The sequence below is a fragment of the Rhipicephalus microplus genome, chromosome 1 (genome assembly GCF_043290135.1).
Source record: "Rhipicephalus microplus isolate Deutch F79 chromosome 1, USDA_Rmic, whole genome shotgun sequence".
NCBI lineage: Eukaryota > Metazoa > Arthropoda > Arachnida > Ixodida > Ixodidae > Rhipicephalus > Rhipicephalus microplus.
The window spans coordinates 276,264,376-276,286,708 of NC_134700.1; the positions used below are offsets into that span (position 1 = coordinate 276,264,376).

Here is a 22,333-nt window from a genome sequence, read left to right on the forward strand (position 1 = left end):
CGTTTACTTCAGAATTTCCTGGCGGCGAGGGTTAACCCTGTGTAGTTACCCAACCTTGGGTAGTTATATTCGGTTATAGCGGCGATGCATGGCTGGCGTCTCCAAGTGTTCACTAGTCAACCTTGTAGCGTCCCCTTGTTGGGCTCGGTGGTGGGTGGCCACCATCGCCGCCGAATTTTATTGTATTTTATGGCAAAATCTTTTCCCCCCTTTCCTGATCGCTCCCTAAAAAGGTGGCGCACCAAAGATACTTTCTTGCCTAACACACCAAAGCCCACATTCCCAAAGTACCATGTAATTCACAGTCAAAACGAAAAGAAGACAGTCCGAGCTATTTCACCTTTCCTCGTCTCCAAAACTCTCACAGAAGCAATAGGCCCAGGTTACAAAGTAACAAAGATGGGAAGTGGCGATCTTCTTCTGGACGTTCGTGACAAAGCTCAGTATGAAAAGCTGTCTAAGCTTGTGGCCTTTGGGGAAACCCCTGTTTCGGTGGGCCCACACAGGTCCATAAACACTGTCCGTGGCGTAATTTCTGATGATGATCTTACTGAGCTTTCTGAAAGTGAGCTGCTCGAAGGTTGGCAGGACCAGAACGTGGTAAAAGTCCAACGAATAACAATAAGACGCAACAACAAACTGACCCCTACAAAACACGTAATAATTACCTTCGGAACAAGTGACCTACCAGAATCAATCGAAACCGGCTATTGTAAGCTTCGTGTAAGACCATACATTCCCAACCCTCGTCGATGTTTCAAGTGCCAACGTTTCGGTCATGGATCGCAGAGTTGCAGAGGGCGTGCCACTTGCGCAAAGTGCGCATCCATTCAACACATATCAGACAACTGCACCTCAGAAACAACTCATTGTTCGAACTGTGAAGGAGATCACGCTGCCTACTCACGATCATGCCCCGCATGGAAAAAAGAGAAACAAATAGTAGAACTTAAAGTTAAATTTAATCTCACATTCCAAGAAGCGCGCCAACGCTTCGCAATACACAACCCATTTTATCCCTCCTTTGCAAATGTGATGCGCCGGGGCGCCGCGCCACATGCCTCGGCACCCGCGAATGCCACACAGTGTGTGGCCGCGGTCGTGCCACCAGCGCCCCCGGCTGGAGCAGCCTGTACTGCTCCGCCACCTGACAAACAGGGCCGGCAGACTCTAGTGTCTGCTGAACCTCGGACCACTGCAGGCGCAGTCAGGTCCGAAAGTTCAGTGAATGTGCCTGCCCAGCAGGCACCATCCACCACCTCACACGAGGTGATGGATACAAATCCCACTCCTCCGGCGCCTCAGACGCCGAAGGATAGGCGCAACTCCTTGGAGCGCGCCAAAAAAGAAAAACCTTGAATCACAGGGCCCTCAAAAGGCCCTGTAAACTAACGCAACACCTCTGTATGCACAGCACCACACTAAATTAAAATGACACAAATACTACAGTGGAACGTCAGAGGACTGTTGAGAAACCTCGACGATATCCAGGAACTTTTACACAAACATACACCTAAAGTGCTGTGCTTACAAGAGACACACCTGAAACCGAAACACACCAACTTTTTACGTCACTACATTATCTTTCGGAAAGACCGGAATGATGCCATTGTGCCATCCGGTGGTGTTGCCATTATAGTCAATCAAGGGATTGCATGCACACACCTAACATTACAAACATCTCTTGAGGCGGTGGCTGTTCGAGCAGTTCTAATGAATAAGCTCGTCACCATCTGCTCTCTATACATACCTCCACAACACCGTCTCGAAAAGCATGAATTCGAGTCCCTCATAGACGAACTTCCAGAACCTTATATTCTTCTGGGAGATTTCAATGCACATAGCAATCTGTGGGGTGACTCTCGCTGCGATGCTCGAGGTCGCCTGATTGAACAGCTTCTTTTTTCTTGCGGTGCATGCCTTCTGAATCGGAAAACGCCAACATACTACAACATTGCTAACAATACGTACTCAGCAATAGACCTCAGCATAATATCCCCATCACTCCTGCCTCTACTTAAATGGGAAGCTATTAATGATCCATATGGTAGTGACCATTTTCCTATCGTTATCAGCTCATCAATAACAAATACATGTCCTGCACAAGTTCCAAAATGGCTCACCGACAAAGCTGATTGGGGAAAGTTTCAAAAAATGACTTTATTATCTTGGACTGACATGGCGGCATTGAGCATAGAGGATGCTGTATGCTACTTTACAGCTTTCTTGGTTGATGCAGCAGCAAAATGTATTCCCCAAACATGTGGACCATCAAGCAACCGACGAGTCCCATGGTGGAATAATGAGTGCCGTGATGCTCGGAAAAAACAAAATAAGGCATGGAGGTTGCTTAGAGACTCGCCCACAGCCAAGAATCTTGTAAACTTTAAGAACGTCAAGTCGCAAGCATGGAGGACGCGCCGACAGGCGAGAAGAGAAAGTTGGCACAAATTCGTATCGGGCATTAACTCATACACAGATGAGTCGAGAGTCTGGAGCATGGTTGGTAAGGTGGCAGGACGAGAAGCACATTCGCTTCCTCTAGTGAACACACAAGGGGAGAGTTTGGAAGACCAGGCAAACACTCTCGGAGCGCACTTTGAACAGGTCTCCAGCTCAACACACTATAGTGAAGCGTTCCGGCGATACAAAACCGCAATAGAAAAACAGAGATTAGAGCGCAAGCCCAGAACACATGAGGCATACAACGAACCTTTCTGTTTTGCTGAACTGCAGGCCTCACTTGCCTGCTGCAATAAATCTGCCCCAGGCCCGGACCGTGTGGCATATGAAATGTTGAAACACCTGCCCACTGAAACCCAGAAAGCTCTCCTCTCTCTCTATAATGCGATATGGTCTTCTGGCGAGCTACCCTCAGCCTGGAAGGAAGCTATCATTATCCCAATTCTAAAACAAGGCAAGGACCCGGCCTCAGTTTCCAGCTACAGGCCAATAGCATTAACCAGCTGTATTTGCAAAGTCTTTGAAAAAATGATTAACAGGCGCCTGATGCACTTCCTTGAAATTAGTGGCCTACTTGACCCATACCAGTGTGGGTTTCGAGAGGCTCGGTCCACCACTGACCACCTTGTCCGTATCGAGGCACAAATTCGCGACGCTTTTGTTCATAAGCAATTTTTTCTTTCTGTGTTTCTCGATATGGAAAAGGCATATGACACTGCATGGCGCTTCGGCATATTGCGAGACCTGTCACATTTAGGTGTGCGGGGTAGAATGCTGACAGTTATCGAAAGCTACCTGTCCAACCGTACATTCCGTGTCCAAGTTGGCACTGTCTTATCTCGAGTATTTGTCCAAGAAACAGGAGTGCCACAAGGAGGTGTATTGAGCTGTACACTTTTCATAGTTAAAATGAATTCCTTGCACATGTCTCTCCCACGAAATATTTTTTACTGCATATATGTCGATGATGTGCAGATTGGTTACAAATCTTGCAACATCTCAATGTGCCAACGTCAAGTTCAACTAGGGTTGAACAAGGTATCTCAATGGGCAAATGAGAATGGTTTTATACTCAACGCGCAAAAGAGCACTTGTGTCTTGTTCAGCCGAAAGAGGGGCCTCCATCCTGACCCCGACATTGACCTGCATGGTCAACCTCTGTCAGTGAAGACCGAGCACAAGTTTCTCGGTCTCATATTAGACACTAAGCTAACTTTCATCCCACACATCAAGTATTTAAGGGACAGGTGCTTAAAAACAATGAACATTTTGAAAGTGTTGTCACACACTACATGGGGAAGTGACAGGAAATGTTTAATTAACTTATATAAAAGCCTCGTACGCAGACGCCTAGATTACGGTGCTATAGTCTATCAGTCGGCAACACCATCAGCTTTGAAAATTCTCGACCCTGTCCACCATCTAGGCATTCGCCTCTCTACGGGTGCTTTCCGCGCCAGCCCTGTGGAGAGCCTGTACGTGGATTCGAATGAATGGTCGCTCCACCTACAAAGATGTTCCCTGTCCTTTCTGTACTTTTTGAAGGTGAAGGCAGACAAGAAACATCCTTCCCATTTCACAATTAATGATTTGTCTTGTTCTGGCTTGTTCGAGAACCGACCTTCGTTTAGGCAGCCCTACGCGCTGCGTGTAAGGAGCTTGGCCGAAGGAACAGGTGTGCCTCTTCTTGAACCCAGTTTGACGGCTCCTGCAACATATCTGCCACCGTGGCAGTGGCAGCTTATAGACTGTGATGTTTCTTTTGTTGATGTCACAAAGCACGCACCACTTGCACATATACATACATACTTTTTAGAACTACAACATAAATACACATGCCCTGAGTTCTTTACTGATGCGTCAAAGTCAAACACTTCTGTGTCATATTCATATGCAGCAATAGGCCAATCCTTTTCTGAGGCCGGCGTTCTTCATCCTAATGCAAGCATTTTCACAGGAGAAGCTTACGCAATACTGGCGGTCGTAAAACACATTAAACAAATAAAATTACAAAAGGCGGTAATATACACAGATTCCCTAAGCGTGGTCAAAGCCCTGAAAACTCCTAAAAAACACAAGAACCCCGTGCTGGTGTCACTCTACTCACTTATGTGCACACTCTACGCATCAAAACAGCATGTCGTTGTCTGCTGGGTTCCAGGGCACCGTGAAATACAAGGGAACGTTTTGGCCGACAATCTGGCTGCTTGCGCCAATGTCACTACTGCCAATGCACCAACACCAGTCCCTGCACTTGACTTAAAACCTTTTATAAAACGAAAGCTCAGGGGGTATTGGCAGAGCATGTGGGATAAACAAACAGATAATAAACTCCATGCTATTAAGCCGCAACTAGGTTATTGGCCGCCACTATCAAAATCACGACACACGGAAGTAATACTAACAAGGCTTAGGACTGGACACACACATTCTACACATTCATTTCTTCTGTCTACCGGTGATCCACCATATTGTGAGAGATGTGGAGAGCCCCTTACGGTTCTCCACATTCTCGTCCAGTGCAATGAGCTAGATGCTCTAAGAAAAAAGCACTTTTTATTGCCCTACCGACAGCAGCTCCCTCTACACCCTGGGATGCTCATCGGTAGGGATCCGCTTTTTAAACTGCAAACACTTTTTACATTTTTAAAAGAAGTGCAAAGCTTTCACCCGATATTTCGAGGTCATCCGTAGCACGACCTCTATAGAGTGGTCGTGGCTGCGGTGACTATATCTTCATCATGGTTTTATTATCATGACATTTTGCCATCAGCTATCACCACACATATGTCACGCCACTGTCATGATTTTATTACTTTCATGTTTTAACCCGCGTTAGGGCGAGGAATTTCAAGGCCCCTTTACAGCCACGCACCATATCATTGTTCATATCTGTAGTCAATTGAAATGGCCCTCTTTGGCCATCAATTGGCCCTTGCGCCACTAAAAACTACTCATCATCATCACTGCAGATCGCTGCGACTCGGCCAAACGCGTTTTTAACCGCCCATACACCAGGCGCCACGCTCTGCTCCACTGACGTCAGCTTTTCCAGCTGATCTGATTGGCTGCGGAACGTGCAGCACAGACTGCCGGTATCGGATTGGCGGCGGGATTTACGCATATGCGGTCTCACGCCACATCATGACGCAGGCGCCGTGAAGGCGGAGCCTAGCCCCGAGAGCTCGAAGGAAGAGTTAAGTGCAGTTGAGGTTGAAAGGCGGAGTGGAGGAGGAGGGTACTTTTTTTAGTACTCGTAGCTACGTTAATAATGGGTGTTTCAATTGAACTCTGGTGCCAATGATTTGCTCTAGTAGTGGTCTAATCAAAAACGGAATGTGAAATGCCGTTTCAGGGACCTTTTAAGCTCTGCATCACAAAAATTGCTATGCATGGTCGCATTGGTGTATGAAGCACCATCCAGTTGCCGTACTTCTTGACTGACACTCGCAGGCTATTTTGCTTATTGCCGGAATAAGGCGCATGGGAATCGTACACTTGAGCATTATACAGATCATCGCGGCGACGGCTACGCCAGCGGCAAAAATCTACCTTAAGCGTCTCCATGTGTTTTTCCGTAATATAATAATGATGTATTCACAGAACTTGCGGCTCGTTATTGGTAGATTGCAGCGATTGTGCCTGTGTGTTTAGTCCCTCTCTTTTTCCATCGTCATCTGCTACCCCCACTGAAGGGCAGCATCGAACATTTGTTGCATTCAACACCTTTTTTTTATTATGCGTCCCTTTCTCTCTGACAAGATATCATTATACCTGTTTTATGTCTGTGTCAATGAAGTGTACCTGTAATATGTATCACAGGTATATTTTACGCTCATTTATCTTCTTGACCCACTTCATCGCTGTATTATCGTGCGTACTGGGTTATCGTGCAAATGTCATAATCAGACGAGTTGCCCAATAATACGTTGGAGGGCTAGTAGTCACAATAAAATTGACGGTTTTTTTTTTAGATACCTCACCTGAAGGAGTCCATGACTAAAGCTACTGTTTTCATTGGAAGAGACCTTGAACAGGACAAGCCTGCATACGAAACTTCTCTAGCAGCGTACGCCCTCTCTCTCGGTGACAGTCGCGTCAAGAACGACGCACTGCTCAAGCTTCGCAGCATTCTGCAACCAGGCCAAGGTAATGAGTGCCACGAAAATCGTCGCGGAAAAGCTTGCGTCAAAATTTTCCCCAATCTCAAGCCAGTCTCAATTGACGAAATCGTGCAGAGACGAAATACTCAAGAGTCCCACGTGAAAAACGAACATGACCGTTCTGAGTCATACTTGTTCTGAACCATACTGTCGAGAAATATTGTTGCTGCCGAAAGGTCCACTTTCGGGGCTGTGGCAACATCACCCCCATGAAAGTCTGGCATGTGCGCAGAAATAATGTTTGCGCGTGAACTGTTCTTGACAGCACATGCCAACCGATCGTGATGTTAGACATCGCGATCGTTTGGCATGCCCTGTCAAGAACATGTGATATCCATGTGTGGGTGCAACGCCACCTCCGTACGTTGACATTACAGGGTATGGGGCGAGAGACTGGTGCAAGGTCATTCCCATACTTTCACATGATAGGGAGGGGGGTGGGGGCATTGCGACTACCTTTCGGCCTCCCTTAGGCGAAATCCTGTGCGCTTAGGTCGATAAAGTCTACTGTACAATTACTGAACAGTATGACATCGCTAGGGTAAATGTAAAGCTGAGCTTATTTATTTATTTATTTATTACGTACTTCTGATCTATTTACCAGGCCTTCGGCAGTAATGAACATGAAGAAATCTTCACTACAAAAGCTAAATAAGCAGCATCACACATGCATAGTGACATCGGTAATAATTGCGAAAGTCTATATGTAAAACATGATATACAATGCAAACAGCATATATTGAAACATTTTTATAACAGTTTAAGAAATGCAAAACTAGAACGTTACAACTGTAGTGAAGAGAAATGCCCACTACTGCAGCGACATCGACACGTGGGCGCGAGGCACGAGCTAGGACTGCTTGATTGCTGCTGCGACGCTGCCCGTATACTCGGCCTGCTCTTGCTGCTTCGGTACCGACGCCGCTACCGCTGCTTACCTTGCATTTACATTATATTTTGGTGGAGAGTGCTGCGGTCTTCCCCAGTCCTGGAACTGCGTAGCCGAAAGCTGCCGTCCGTCATGCCTGACGACGCTGTCTTCACACCCCCACCGGCTTCGCCACGCAGGAGCTGTCCCGGTGCACAGCTCTTGCAAGAACCCAACATCTTCAGCGGTACTGACGAGAAAGACGTTGAGGATTGGCTGGAATCGTATGAACGAGCCAGCGCTACTAACAAATGGGACGATCCCACAAAGCTTGGCACCGTGATGTTTTATTTAACGGATGTTGCCAAGCTGTGGTACAGAAACCATGAGGCGGATATCCCCACCTGGACTACCTTCAAAACCTGCATCGCAGATGTTTTTGGACGCCCTGGTGTGCGCAAACTTCGCGCAGAACAACGCCTACGAGGCCGGTCCCAACAAACTGGTGAGACATTCACCAGCTACATAGAGGACATCCTTGACCTCTGCCGGCGTGTCGACCGGTCGATGGCCGAAACTGACAAGGTGCGACATATCATGAAAGGCATTTCAGAAGACGCCTTTCGAATTCTGCTCTCCAAGAACCCTGTCACTGTCTCTGAGGTCATTGAGCTGTGTCAGAGTTTCGACGAGCTGCGACGACAGCGTCTTCTCACTCGACGCCCTGACGTCCCGGATGACACCCTCTCCAGCCTGACCACCACATCTGACCTTCAGTCGCTGCTATCGCAGATTAAGAAGTTTGTTCGTGCTGAGGTCGCTCGTCAGCTATCGCTGCTATCAACAGCCGGCCAACCAGCGTCACCTCTGCCAGCAAACATTCGCCAGGTCATCCAGGAGCAAGTTTGCGCGGCTCTGCCATCTGCCCGTGACACTTCACCCTTGCCGAGCCCTGTTGCCTGTGCCGAGGTAAATGCACCTCTAAGCTATGCTGAAGTAGCGGCTCGACCACCTCTTCAGACTTTTACGTCGCTTCCCTCAGCCATACCGCTCCGACCCACTCCTCGGTTCGCTCAGTCAAGGTCCGTCCAGAGTAGTGGACAATGGCGTACACTCGACAATCGCCCAATATGCTTTGCCTGTGGGCTACCTGGCCACATAGCGCGATACTGCCGTCGGCGCGTTCCTGTCTACCGACAGAGCTACGACCAGACCTTCGAACCTGCCCTTTATGTGCCACCGCGCCGTTCGTTCACAGGCTCTCAGCCACCCGACCAGATGTCATCGTACGCCGACCACCGCCCTCCTGTTAACCGCCGCTCGCCATCACCTCGACGCCGCTCGCCATCGCCGATGCGTCGTCGTCCTTCATCGCCGGAGCGGGAAAACTAATTGCCGCAGTTCCAGAGGCAGGAACTGCGTCGCCTGCGAAAAGACCAAGGCCTCTCACTTCACCAACGAATGTTCTGAACGTACATGTGGACGGCGTCGCTGCACTCGCTCTCGTCGACACTGGTGCCGCAGTTTCAGTGATAAGTGCTAGACTCTGCCGCTTGCTGAAAAAAGTTATGACGCCACTAGCTAGTATATCACTTCGTACAGCCAGTGCAGATCACGTCACACCGGCCGCTGCTTGTACTGCTCGCATCGCGATTGATGGCCTCATTTATGTCGTTGAATTGCTAGTGTTGGATTCCTGCTCCCATGACCTCATTTTGGGCTGGGATTTTCTCTCCGCTAATAAGGCCGTCATCGATTGCTCGCGCGCTGAGGTGGCATTTGAAGTGTTTGACGACGCTCCATTATATGATGCTCATGAAACCGGGGACAAACTATTTGTTGCTGAAGACGTCATCATACCGCCGCACTCTTTTGCCCTTACCATGGTGTCTTGCAACTCTCTCGCCGAGTCTAGTGCCCTTTTCACGCCATCTGCTCTTTTCGTTCGTCGCAAGTGTTCGCCGCTACCTTATGCCCTTCTAGAACTTCATGACGGCGTCAGCAGACTACTCATCTCGAACCTGTTGTCATGTCCTGTAACACTACTCCGGGGTGAGTGCGTCGGGCGTGTTTACAGTCTCGACCCTTCTGCAATTATCGACATGCCGGCTGGTCCTTCCGCCGAACACGAAGTCGCCGGAGTGACCTGTGCCTCTTCGCCGCAGACTACAAGGCCGGACGTACTGAGCAGCTCCATCGCCGACACGTTAACCGTTTCGCAACGTGCTCAGCTTCTACGACTACTGAACAAGTTCGGTTATTCCTTCGACTGCCAGCATACTCCCCTCGGCCGCACGTCAGCCGTGTGTCACCGCATCAACACGGGTACCAATGCGCCATTGCGTCAAAGACCCTATCGCGTGTCCGCAGCCGAGCGCCAGGTTATCGATGACCAAGTAGCTGACATGTTCGAGCGTGGCGTCATCCAGCCTTCGAACAGCCCCTGGGCATCTCCAGTCGTTCTCGTTAAGAAGAAGGACGGGTCAATTCGCTTCTGTGTTGACTACCGTCGTCTTAACAAAATAACTCAAAAGGACGTTTACCCGTTACCGAGAATCGACGATGCCCTTGACTGCCTCCAAGGTGCGGAGTTCTTCTCTTCTATTGACTTACGGAGTGGCTACTGGCAAGTCCCTCTGGCACCTGAAGATCAGCCTAAGACAGCCTTTGTCACACCTGATGGCCTTTACGAATTCTGTGTCATGCCTTTTGGTCTTTGCAACGCACCCGCAACATTCGAGCGGATGATGGACAATCCTTTGCGTGGCCTGAAGTGGAAAACATGCCTGTGCTACTTGGATGACGTGATTATATTTTCCCCGGATTTTCCAACGCATCTCCACAGGCTAGATGAAGTGCTGCAGTGCCTAACTGACGCCGGCCTTCAGCTCAACTTTAAGAAATGCCGCTTCGGCGCAAGTCAGCTCACCATCCTCGGTCATGTTGTATCTAAAGAGGGTATTCTTCCTGACAGAGCCAAGCTTCGGGCAGTTGCAGAGTTCCCTAAACCTGCGTCTCTGAAGGATCTGCGCAGCTTTCTTGGCCTCTGCTCCTATTTCCGCCGCTTTATTCGGAATTTTGCTATGATCACCGCCCCGTTGACTGAACTTCTACGCAGTGACTCGAAAAGTTACGCTTGGTCACCTGCCTGTGACGATGCTTTCGAAAAGTTGCGCCGTCTGTTAACCTCGCCACCAATCTTGCGTCATTTCGACCCGACTGCTCCGACGGAGGTACACACCGATGCCAGCGATGTTGGACTCGGCGCCGTGCTCGCGCAGCGTAAATCGGGATTCCAGGAGTACGTATTCGCATACGCAAGCCGTACCCTCACCAAAGCGGAGAAGAACTATTCTGTGACAGAGAAGGAGTGTCTGGCAATTATATGGGCTCTAGGTAAATTTAGACCGTACCTATATGGTCGCCCTTTCGACGTAGTCACCGATCATTATGCGCTTCGTTGATTATCCACGTTGAAGGACCCCTCCGGCCGTTTAGCTCGCTGGGCTTTGCGGTTGCAAGAGTTCGACATGCGTGTTGTCTACAGGTCTGGCCGACGTCACACTGATGCCGACGCTTTATCACGCTCGCCTATGTCCGCTGAAAGCTCTGCATGTTTATCTGCCGTGGACGAAATGGTTGCGTTCCCAGATAACTGTGACATGGCGTCTGAGCAACGCAAGGATGACTGGATCAGCTCTGTTTTGCGATTCCTTTCAGATCCGTCGACTTCTCCATCTTCTCGAACGTTGCGCCGTCAAGCGGCTCACTTTGAGGTCCGTGATGGCCTCCTTTATCGCAGGAATTACAAGTCTGAGGGCCGAAAGTGGCTACTTGTCATACCTCGCCATCTTCGTGCTGCAATATGTTCAGCTTTCCACGCTGACCCTCAGTGCGCACATGCGGGCATCTTCAAAACATACGCTCGGATTTCCTCCCGGTTTTATTGGCGAGGCATGTACACCTTTTTGCGCAAGTACATTCAGTCATGCCCGCAGTGCCAACGACGGAAAGTTCTGCCTCATCATACCTCTAGTCCGATCCAGCCAATTCCTTGCCCAGCCAGGCCTTTTGACCGCATTGGGATCGATCTGTACGGGCCTCTTCCATTCACGGCTTCCGGAAACCGTTGGATTGTTGTCGCTGTCGACTATCTGACACGATACGCAGAAACAGCCGCTTTGCCTGCTGCCACAGCACGCGACGTATCTTTTTTTCTCATGCGGCACTTCATTCTCCGTCACGGCGCACCGCCCGAACTTCTCAGCGACAGAGGACGTGTGTTCCTCTCTGAAGTCGTCAACGCACTCCTTGCCGAATGCCGTATTATTCACCGGACTTCCACCGCCTACCATCCGCAGACGAATGGATTAACGGAAAGATTCAACCGTACCCTAGGCGATATGATATCAAAGTATGTTGCCTCAGACCACTCCGACTGGGACCTCATTCTGCCTTTTGTAACATACGCCTACAATCTGCTCCACAGGCGACTACCGGCTTTTCACCATTTTTCCTGTTATATGGCCGAGACCCTTCCACCACACTAGATACCATTCTGCCCTACCACCCCGATTCCTCCGAGTCTACGCCCATCTCTGAAGCTGCCCACCGCGCCGAGGAATGCCGTAAGCTCGCCCAGTCGTTCACAATCATTGACCAATGGAGACAAAAATCTCGGCGTGACGATAACCACCCGTACCCCCACTTTGTTTCGAACACTCTTGTGTGGCTTTGGGTTCCCGCTGTGCCTACAGGGCTTTCCTCGAAGTTTTTTTTTCAAAATACCAGGGACCCTACCGCATTGTCTCGCAGACTTCACCAGTTAACTACATCGTCGAACCCGTTACGCCATCCACAGACCAGCGCTTTCGGGGACGTGAAATTGTTCACGTACAGCGGCTGAAACTTTATTACGACCCGCTCGTACTCTGTTCACCGTGAGTCGCCAGGATGGCTCCTTTTCCGACGGGGGACGAAGTGTAGTGAAGAGGAATGCCCACTACTGCAGCGACATCGACACGTGGGCGCGAGGCACGAGCTAGGACTGCCTGATTGCTGCTGCGACGCTGCCCGTATACTCGGCCTGCTCTTGCTGCTTCGGTACCGACGCCGCTACCGCTGCTTACCTTGCATTTACATTATACAACATATATCATAATTTTGCCCACTGACATGTATTTAAAACAAAGGGAAACATTGCGTGTCTCTGATAAATGGATGGTTATACTATCAGTAATGGCAAAAACTGTTAATGTTGTTCAGCGCATTTCGAAACAAATCAACTGTTCTACATTCAAAACCGACTCTTGTAGGGTATTACACTTACGGGTACTTATCTCAAAGAATGTGCGTGCACGTACTGCTTCATGTGCTGTGTTTGTCTCTTTTCTCTCTCTCTCATCTCTATCTTTCATCTCCCCCATGCCCCACCATGTGCAGGGTAGCAAACCAGCTGCCTATAGGCTGGTTAACCTCCCTGCCGTTTTTCCCCCTATTTTTTTTTTTCTCTGAAAGAAGGCAAACTTGAACGGATCTGTCTGGTTTACGTAATATTAAACTTTCTTTGAACAACATGAGCGCGCAGCACATTCGCTTGTCTGCGTAATATGCATTGCTTCTCTAATTCTCGATTTGCCACGAAAATTGCGGTAAAAAATTGTCCGCTTATCTCCGCGCTTCGCCGCAAATAACGTTGAAAGACGACAGCCTTCTGACTGTAGGCGCTGTTGAGATGTAGCGCCATCTGGCAGGAGTATGAAGGAGCGTCGTAAATATTGTCACGGAGATGAAGTAAAGGAAGAGGAAGAGTCACAATGGCTGATTGGCACCCTCGCACACCTACCAGCTGCTTGTGTTCTTCCTCTTCCTTTACTTCCTTTATATCCGCTTTTTTTCGCATAGCGTTGCATTGTCAGCGCAGCGTAGTAAACTCTTCAATGTTCAGAATCACGCATCTACGCATATTCTAAATAAAAACACACAAACTAATACTCATGTATTGATTTGTTCCTCAAATATTCGTAATATTTGCTTTTTTGATTGATAATGTTCACAAGTATGAACGCAGCCACCAGATCAAGATGAGTGGGTTTTCAGCACGGGCTTAAACTTTCGCCGCGTGGCTGAATCGTTGGACAGATACCAACAGACAGACCAAAATTTTTCGTTTAAGTATACCAAGGAAGACTATCGTCGTTTAAATGTTGATGCACTCTAAAGCCTGCTAAACGGTATCCATATAATCGTATTTGTGTAAACCTTTGCAGATGGCGGACTGCACGTCTCCGCTGGCAGCGAACCCCTGTCCGTGCAGGCCACTTCGTACGCGCTCATGGCCCTGCTCGAAGCCGGTGCGAGCAGGAACGACATCACGCCCCTTGTGCAATGGCTGAACTTACGCATGAACCCTAGCGGTTCCCTCCGTTCCAGTCAGGTATGCCATGTGCACACTGTTGAATTCAATACGGTGACCCTCGATTCAATTCCAGTATAATATTATTTGATCTTGCAATCTCGGGGAGTTGTTGGAGGCGAAATGGGGTGAATCGTACTCTAGAGGAAGTGGTTCGTAGAATATATGATAGTATAAGCATTTACGACAAGATATTTATGTGGAAGTATTTATGAAATGACGTGCCATCTCGTGTATTTTTGATAAAATTTAAGCATGAATGTGTGCTTATAAATGTGCACTTTCAATGAATCGTCCATTTTCTTGTTATTTTCTTGTCATTGTATTCAAGAACGATATGCCGTTCTTATGCTGTCGAATTAAGTTTAGCCATATTCACTCAAGCTAATTTCGCAACGCTTTCCAGGTTAAGCGTCTGGCACTTCTTGAACGTAATTTAATTAAACTCTTTGGTAATGTGACCAGTAGCACACCCCAGCAATATATGTGACGTCTCGGCGTGTTGGTGCTGGTAATTGAATTTGACGTCAACAACAGCGGTTACTTTTCGTGAGTTTTCTGGCTTACCAAACGTATTGTCGTGACAAGGGAGGTGCTTTCGATATCATGAAAAGATGGTTTACTAAGGCTATAGCAATCGTTTCTTTTCTTTTTTATGGCACTTGCTTATGGTAACGTAGGGCTATCTGAGCTTCCGTGTCGCCCAAATAACGCCGTAAAAGGTGTGACGAAAGCCTAATAAATAAAATAAGAAAACTTTCCTTTCGTTTGGACGCGTCGGCAGTCACCTGGCCAAACCCCGTGAAATAAAGTGCGCGCATTTGCGCTGCCTATCACTCGCTCCTCTCACTTACAGTGGCTGTGCACGACGGTAGACAACCAGGTCCTGTCTGATTGTGTGGGTTCCCGCTACCTCTAAACTAACATAAATTATCCTCAAAGTCTGCCTATACAGTGCATTTCACGAAGAGCAGCCATCAAACTGGCACCGCTAAGGACACCTATATTATTGTTTATCATCAGTATCTCATTGAAAAGGCAGAATTAAGGCATAAGGATGCCTCAAAAACAAAATGCTTTGTTGATTCAGAATCCCTCGTTGCAGTACACAGAAACGCATGCATACTTTCTCTCCTTTTCTTTCTTTTTTTTTTTTTTACTTTGATCTTCTCTCAGGACACTGTTGTGGCGCTACAAGCACTGTCCAAGTACGCCATCTACGCCCGCAACTCGGGCATCGACTTGACCTGCAAGATAACGCGCAGCAACGATCGGAACTTCGTTCGCACCGTGCGCATCAAGCGAGACAACGCGCAAGTGCGGAACAGGATAGAGGTATGTATGTAGCACACCAGCTTTGATATAACCAAAGCACAAAGCGAACGGGAAACTAAGGGCAAACGCTGGAGAGCAGAATACACAACACAGACAGGCACTCCTAAACACTTCCTGCAGCGAAATGCGTGGTGCTTTACTACTCTTGTTATTATCTCGAAAGTTCAACAGAAAAACTAATACTAGGAAATGAAGTGGAGCATCTATCATTGGGTTGTTAGTGGAAGTTTTTTACGTGTATAATAAGGCTTTTTAAAATCGAGCCATTGCCGTAGATATCGAAGCATTTTGAGTGATATACTTTCTTATGGTACATATTTATATTTTATCATTTTGTTACTATACCGATGTTAATTCGCAGGCAATGTCGCATTTGAAACGCGGCTAGCTTGTAAGCCTCTCAGCTTGAGTGTACATATACGAACATAAATAACATTACAATATATTATTATCAGCATACTCCTAAAAAATATGCTCCTTCATTTGTTCTCCAATGTCAGTAAGGGCGACATCAGACTTTCATGCTCTGTGAGTTTGAGACCAAACCTCATGGTCATGCTTTACAGCACACAAAAGTACATCAAATGGCATGCTTGTGAAAGAGGTTACCGCTTATATATTAAAGTATATGCAGCGTTGTAATGCATATGCGGGTACAGAGGATTGGCAACGAAATGGGATATACAAGTTGTCTGAGCACAAACAAGTGCCTCAAAAAGGCTGACCAACGTTTCGATATGTGCAGCTATCTTATAAAAGACGCCTCATGACGTGCTAATTTTTTCGGCGTTTTGTCAATGACGTCTAGTAATTTAGTGTCTTCCGGTCGGTGTCATGGGGTTTCGCTGTCGGGGTACAAAACCGACACGGTGTGTCGCCGCGACGCCATGTCATGTGACGAAATAAGATTTTATTTCTTCCTAGGGGCTCATTTTTTTTGACACAGTCAAATTATTCCAAAAGCAAATTACGCTTGGGAACGCTTAGAGGCCATTCATTGTTGTCTACAGCTTTGTCGTGTAGCGATGTCAATTTAAATGGATTAAAGTGGAATAAAAATCACTCTTTTCATCGGTGGCATCCGAACCAACAACCTTCAGATTACTTGCCGATGCTATACCAATTGAGTAACGACGGAAAGCACTTCCCTGTCCACTGTATGTGTAATTCTTGGGAGTATTAGCCAAGGCCGCTTGTAGCGAAGCGGCGCTTGTGTAACAGTCTATCTTGCTAGAAGGCGTCACCTAGAATGGGATCTTTGCACGACAGGACAGCTGGGAAATAAATCCTCGCGTGCTAGTTTAAGCCATAGCTAATAATGAATGAGAGAAGATGATTTTATCGAGGGACTCGTTTATTGTTTGTTTGTTTGCTCGTTTGTTTGATTGTTTGTTTGTTTGTACAGCACAACCAAATGAACCACACGAACAAATACCCAGGAAGTGTCATCCCTGAATTACCTCTTCGAGACTAACACGGCAAGAATAAAGAGGTCATACTCCTACTCGTGTTTAGACAACATGTATGTTACATTGAACTAGTAGGAACTCATTGTAGTAAAGTTAAAAGAGGGCAGACTTGGACACAAGAGGGAAAAACAAATTTTTGTAGTGAACAGTATCTACATAAAATTTAACCTTTCTATGCAGTGTGCAAGACACGTTGTTATTTACACGTTGTTATTCCTACTGATCGCAATTCTTTTCATGCAATTTGAAACATTCAGCTTCTCCAATTAAAGACGATAGTCCGTCAGGGGACCTTCGACGCAAAAATTTTGGTCTGTCTGTCTGTCTGTACATTTGTCTGTTTGTCTTTCCCTAACAATACTCTAAACGGCACCAAATGATACTCCAAACGGCCTACCCCATCCGCATCGCCACCCAATATTGCTCAAGGTTTAGCGCTCATAATTGTGCGATTCTCAATTAAAAAGAAATTATTGCGCATATCTTAGGCATCATAACAATACGTCAATATTCTGTATGAGCGTCTTTTTACTAGAAAGGCATACATAAGTAATTCTAAGGACCGTATTGCTTATCACGCTGCGCTGACAATGCAACGCTTGCACGAAAAGGCAAGTGTTTCCAACCCGTCGCTTTGCGTTCTACACCTTATCCTCTCTTGGACGGGCACGCACGCCGCGCGCTTCGTTTTCCAAGATAAGTGCCAGATAGCACTCATGTCTCACGTGTGACGTGACTTGATGCCATTCACTGATTCTCTTGCGCAGAACATCAAATATACGTTTTGTTCACTCTCTCCAGAGACAAGACTCGTCTTTCGACGACATTTTCAATGTAACATGCAGATACGGGCCAATTTATATTACCTGTAAACTTTTCAACTCGCTCTCGTTACACAGATCCCGGAATTCAATGACCAGGTTTTTGTGAATGTGAAAGGATCTGGAACTGCAACCATGTACTTGGCCACCAGTTACCACGTCCCTGTTGATAGTGCAGACTTATTGTGCAAGGTACGGTACGCTTTTCTTTCCGCTTTCGATTTCATTAAAGTAGAAAGGTTTACTGCTATCATATTATTGGCACAACATCATTCTGGTTAACTTTAGATTTAGAAATATTGCATATGCTTCAGTGCTTGTTTATTGCAGCGTATTTCTCCGAAAGTCCTGACATAGTGCATATATATATATTGTAGAGAGGAAGAAGAATATGTGCCGCAGTGGGTCACGATGACCATCGGAGGCTGGGTCGTACCTTGCTGGGTGTTTTCTTCAGCCATGTCTGGAATGGCAGGTAGTTTCCTGTTGCGGAGTTTCAGGTTGAGTTACCCAGCACCTCCACCTCTCTGAAACGGGGTTTATTGGCGCAAGTAGTTCTTGCACAACAGGTCTATTGATGCGGAAAGCGGGCGGCAGCAACCGACACAGGAAACACAACGCTCGGGGGAACAGCTCGCGCTCGGCTCCTCTTGCTAAAGGCGTGAACCACTGCGGTACATATTCTTCTTCCTCTCTACAATATATATATATATATATATATATATATATATATATATATATATATATATATATATATATATATATATATACACGATCTCTTTCGCTTGTGCAACTTACCATCTTTCACCTGATCTTAACGTTACAATTGTTTATATACGTACCAAAGCGCTAAACCCTGCTTGCGGGTCTCAATACATGCTTTATATCGGCGCTGAGCAGCACCCCTACGACGGGAGGCAGGAAATAGCTGGATTTTATTTATTTATTTTTCTTGAATCACTCTCTCTTTTTTAATGTATAGCGGCTGCTTTATCTGACAACAGAATTATGTTTAACCGTACGCTCAAATTTTCCAGTCAGACCTCGGGCTTCATAGTTTGCCCTTTAATATTATGACGTACACGTATGAACCCCAAAAAAATATGATATGAAAGCGCAGAGAGCTTTAGCAGCCGGTAGCATCTTCGTATCTTCTGTGCCTGCATAAACTTCGATAACTTGTTATGCGTTCGTCAGAACTCGTCCGTCAGAACTCGCCCGTCACCATATCAGAATGATAGACAAATTTTAAGCAATCATTTAAACAAATGTCCATCTCACAAAGTAGCAACGTCGACACACTGCTGTGTTCAAATTTCACCAGCTCTTTCTCGTCATCCCGTCATTAATTCGCACTTTCCTTCATTTTGCGGTTTCAGGGTTTTCAACGCACGACACGATACGGGTGCATATTCAGGCTTTTTTTCTATGCATGAACACATGTAATGGACAAGCAATTAAACACGCATTACGGCAGTTAAGTGATTTTCTTGAAGTGTTTATTATGTTTATTTCGCTTCGATTACAGTTCGATCTCGACATAAAGTTCTGGCAGAACAAGGTGGACATACAAAAAGCGCTGCAAAGTGAGTCTATTGAAATGTTGATATTTGCCACATCATCCAAACACGTATAATGACAATAATCCTATATGTCTGTGATGCTCTTATAAAATTCTTAGCGTAAAGGTCTATGTTCAAGCGGTAAGATGGCACGCATATGCCCTACGAAGGATTCCAAACAGCCTTACAAGACGGTTCTTGTTTCTCATGCTTTCTCCGCCATCGCTTCATTCATACCCAGGTAACGAAAAACTCCGGGAAACGTACGGAATGAAAGTGTGTGCGAGGTAAGTTGGAGAATTATTCCTTTTAGAAAGAGATTCATGCTGTCTTTGCAGAATACAATGTACTAATCAAACTGGTTAAGGAGCTAATGAGCACTTGACTGGAGTATGAGAGACATTTGCCTCTACACCTCATTACAAATTTCTGTGGCAGCACAGTCAAAGCTACGTGGGCGGAGCCTCTGCACATGCGTAAATAAGCCAAGTAGTTCACTTACGTGTGAGTTTGGTTCCGAGGTGCATTCAACACGCACGTTTTCGCACAAGCATCTAAGGTTTATGCTGTTATTTTGGAAGAGTGTTTTAAAAGACAGGTTACATATAGCTTTGAAGGTTATATAATGCTTAATTTGAAGTTATCACAAGCCTTCAAATACTCATTGATGAACCAACGAAGGAGAAACACATGAAATCATTGCTGTGCTCTTCTGCTATTTCCATTATAACGGTAATCTACCAGTGGTTCAAGCCCGCTTGCAAATCGAGCACAAAATATGCAGTAATGCTTGCTTTGTTTTTTTATAAAGCAATTAAATATTCTGATTTGAAGGAACATAGAAACCAGCTTTATTTATGGGAGTGGCAAGATTTATTTTTAGAAAGAAAGAAAAAGGTACGGTCGAGGGGAAACTGTGTGATAGGATGTGCAACACAATGGCAACTCAAGATCGTAAATACAAACAGGTATAGAACACTCTTTTCTCGGTGAAGAACGCTGTTTTGCACTGTCGACCGCATAATAGGCATGAATGCGCCTGCTGCCCGGGCGGTGCTTCGCACCGGCGATTTTAATTTATCCTTGAAAACCACTGTCATTATCACAAACCGCCAAGAACCACTCTCGCCATAAACGCCGGCGGGTACGGTGTTACTGTACGTGATTTTTAGCATGAATGTATCAGCAGACGTAGGCAATTGAAACATCGACTACGTATGAAATACAATTTATGAAAAAAAAGTCACAGCTTTGCCGCAAAAGCGAAGCAATAAACACGACAGCAAATATTTTGAAGGTCACGCGCAGAATGGAAAGAAGATCGAAACATGCTCCTTGTCTCTCACGCACAAATGACGCACGCAACGTACTCACAGGTACGGATGTACGCGAATAAACGTCTCATTTGTTACTCCACTAAATCTGAAAAGCTCGCGCTTTTCGCGAACGGAAACTGCAATGATTGCACCGACCTTTGTGCGCCCGGTAACTACAGCAGAATTGTTTCATGTAGCCAGGCCAGCCAAAGCGTACGATCCTCCCCTCCTCACCCCCGCGAGATAAGGGCGCGCGAAGGAGCGTCGCTCCCCTCCTTTAAGCCGGGCAAAAAACGCGTATAGGAGATTAAAGCGGGCGCCGCTGCGCGATGAGGCGACGTGCCGGCATTGCGCCATCTTTCTGGTTATGCTGAAAACACAGCAGCGATGAATGGTAGATATAAATAGCTTGCTGTTTGAATGGTGAATATCGTTCTCCGAGTTGGCTCAGTGGTTAACGCCTCACTTTCACGTTGCCGAGTTCCCACGTTCGATTCCGCACGCCGAAGTGGTCTTTTGTTGTTGTTGTTTTTCTTTCTTGCGTTTTCGTATATATAGATACATATACATATACGGTGCATGACATCGACGCCGACGCCGGCGGCGAAATCCAGCCGAGAGTGTTCATATAACTGCTATCGCAACAAAATGTCTTTTTTTTTACATACAGTTTCCATTCGCAACTTTGCTTTAAAGGAACTGCTCTTGCTCAAGACTGGCAGGTCACCGGTGTCACTTTGAGGGTGGCTATTGCGTTGGCAGACCTACTGAGCTGATGATATCACTCACGCACATGTTCTTTCTCAGTAATTTCACACGCGGAGAATAAAATATTTGACGACGCACCGCTGTCTTCATTTCTATTAGCTCGGTAAATACAGCTAGATCACCTAATCAACACGCATTCATGCTCGCGCATAAGCTCTGATGGGAACTTGCAGCAACCGAGCGACACCATCGTTGTTTACTGGTGTAGGAAAAGGCAAAATGGCACCAGAAAACCTCAAAACGAGAAACAGCAAAAAAAATCTAAAAAAAACAAGAATAGCACACGGCGTAAGGTTACTTGATAACAATGTGAGCATGATAAGTACACATTTTGTGTTTATGTTTTCATTTATTATGCTACTTATAGTATAAATGCTAGCGTTCGCGGACTCCATGTAGAAGCATAGTAAAACAGTGCGTGCAGCCAAGCATCGTAACCTTGGCTGTCCTTTTACAGAAAGTTGTCGCGGGGTATAGGTATCAGGATGGCAATGTTATTACTTGAATGCTATAAAGATTTGGGACAGCTACGGAACAAGCGGTGCGAGGACTGAGGAAGTAGCGAAGGCTTCGCCTCTTTCTTTTCTTCCTCCTCTCCCTCATATCACTCCTCCTCACTTTCCATTTCCCTCAACCTTGCTATAACACTTTAATTTTCTATATCTCACGTAGAGTGCTTCAAAAAAGGATATAAATGCTTGAATTGACGAAATGTACTCCAACAAGGTATCTTGGCTGGAGTCAATGCTTTGACAGGGCTAATTAGCTTTAACAAGAAAACTTGCTGAGACGAGGACATTTGTCACAGGTCCCGTTAATTAGGGGGGGCGATCGCCGGGCTAATTCCAAGGGCCGAAGTATCGGCCCCCCGAACCGCACCACGAAAGCGTGGACAATTTAGCAGTGGTCCTTTTTGGCGTGCCAGCGGACGCCGGCTGTGGCCCAATGAACAAGTCAGAGCCGAGAGTTGATAAACAAACAACATTATATTCTCAATAATGGCAGATCAAAAAAATACACAAGTATGCACACTCCACAATAGTTGACTACAATATGTCACCAATCAACAACGTACTACACAGTGCAATCAGCCACACTCGAAACAACGGACACAGACAACAGTACGCATTACAATGCAGTCGCATGCATTGAA

General features: G+C 46.5%; 1 protein-coding gene across 1 annotated transcript in view; it reads left to right on the plus strand.

Moving 5' to 3' along the window:
- LOC119188219 (venom factor-like) overlaps positions 1 to 22,333 on the plus strand; it is a 121,951-nt gene that overhangs the window by 66,629 nt on the left and 32,989 nt on the right. Inside the window, exons 27-32 of the mRNA XM_037436152.2 lie at positions 6,438 to 6,612; positions 13,764 to 13,930; positions 15,086 to 15,244; positions 17,613 to 17,726; positions 19,063 to 19,120; positions 19,338 to 19,383. Of these exons, the coding sequence (XP_037292049.2) occupies positions 6,438 to 6,612; positions 13,764 to 13,930; positions 15,086 to 15,244; positions 17,613 to 17,726; positions 19,063 to 19,120; positions 19,338 to 19,383 (719 nt within the window). The remainder of the gene's footprint in view (positions 1 to 6,437; positions 6,613 to 13,763; positions 13,931 to 15,085; positions 15,245 to 17,612; positions 17,727 to 19,062; positions 19,121 to 19,337; positions 19,384 to 22,333) is intronic.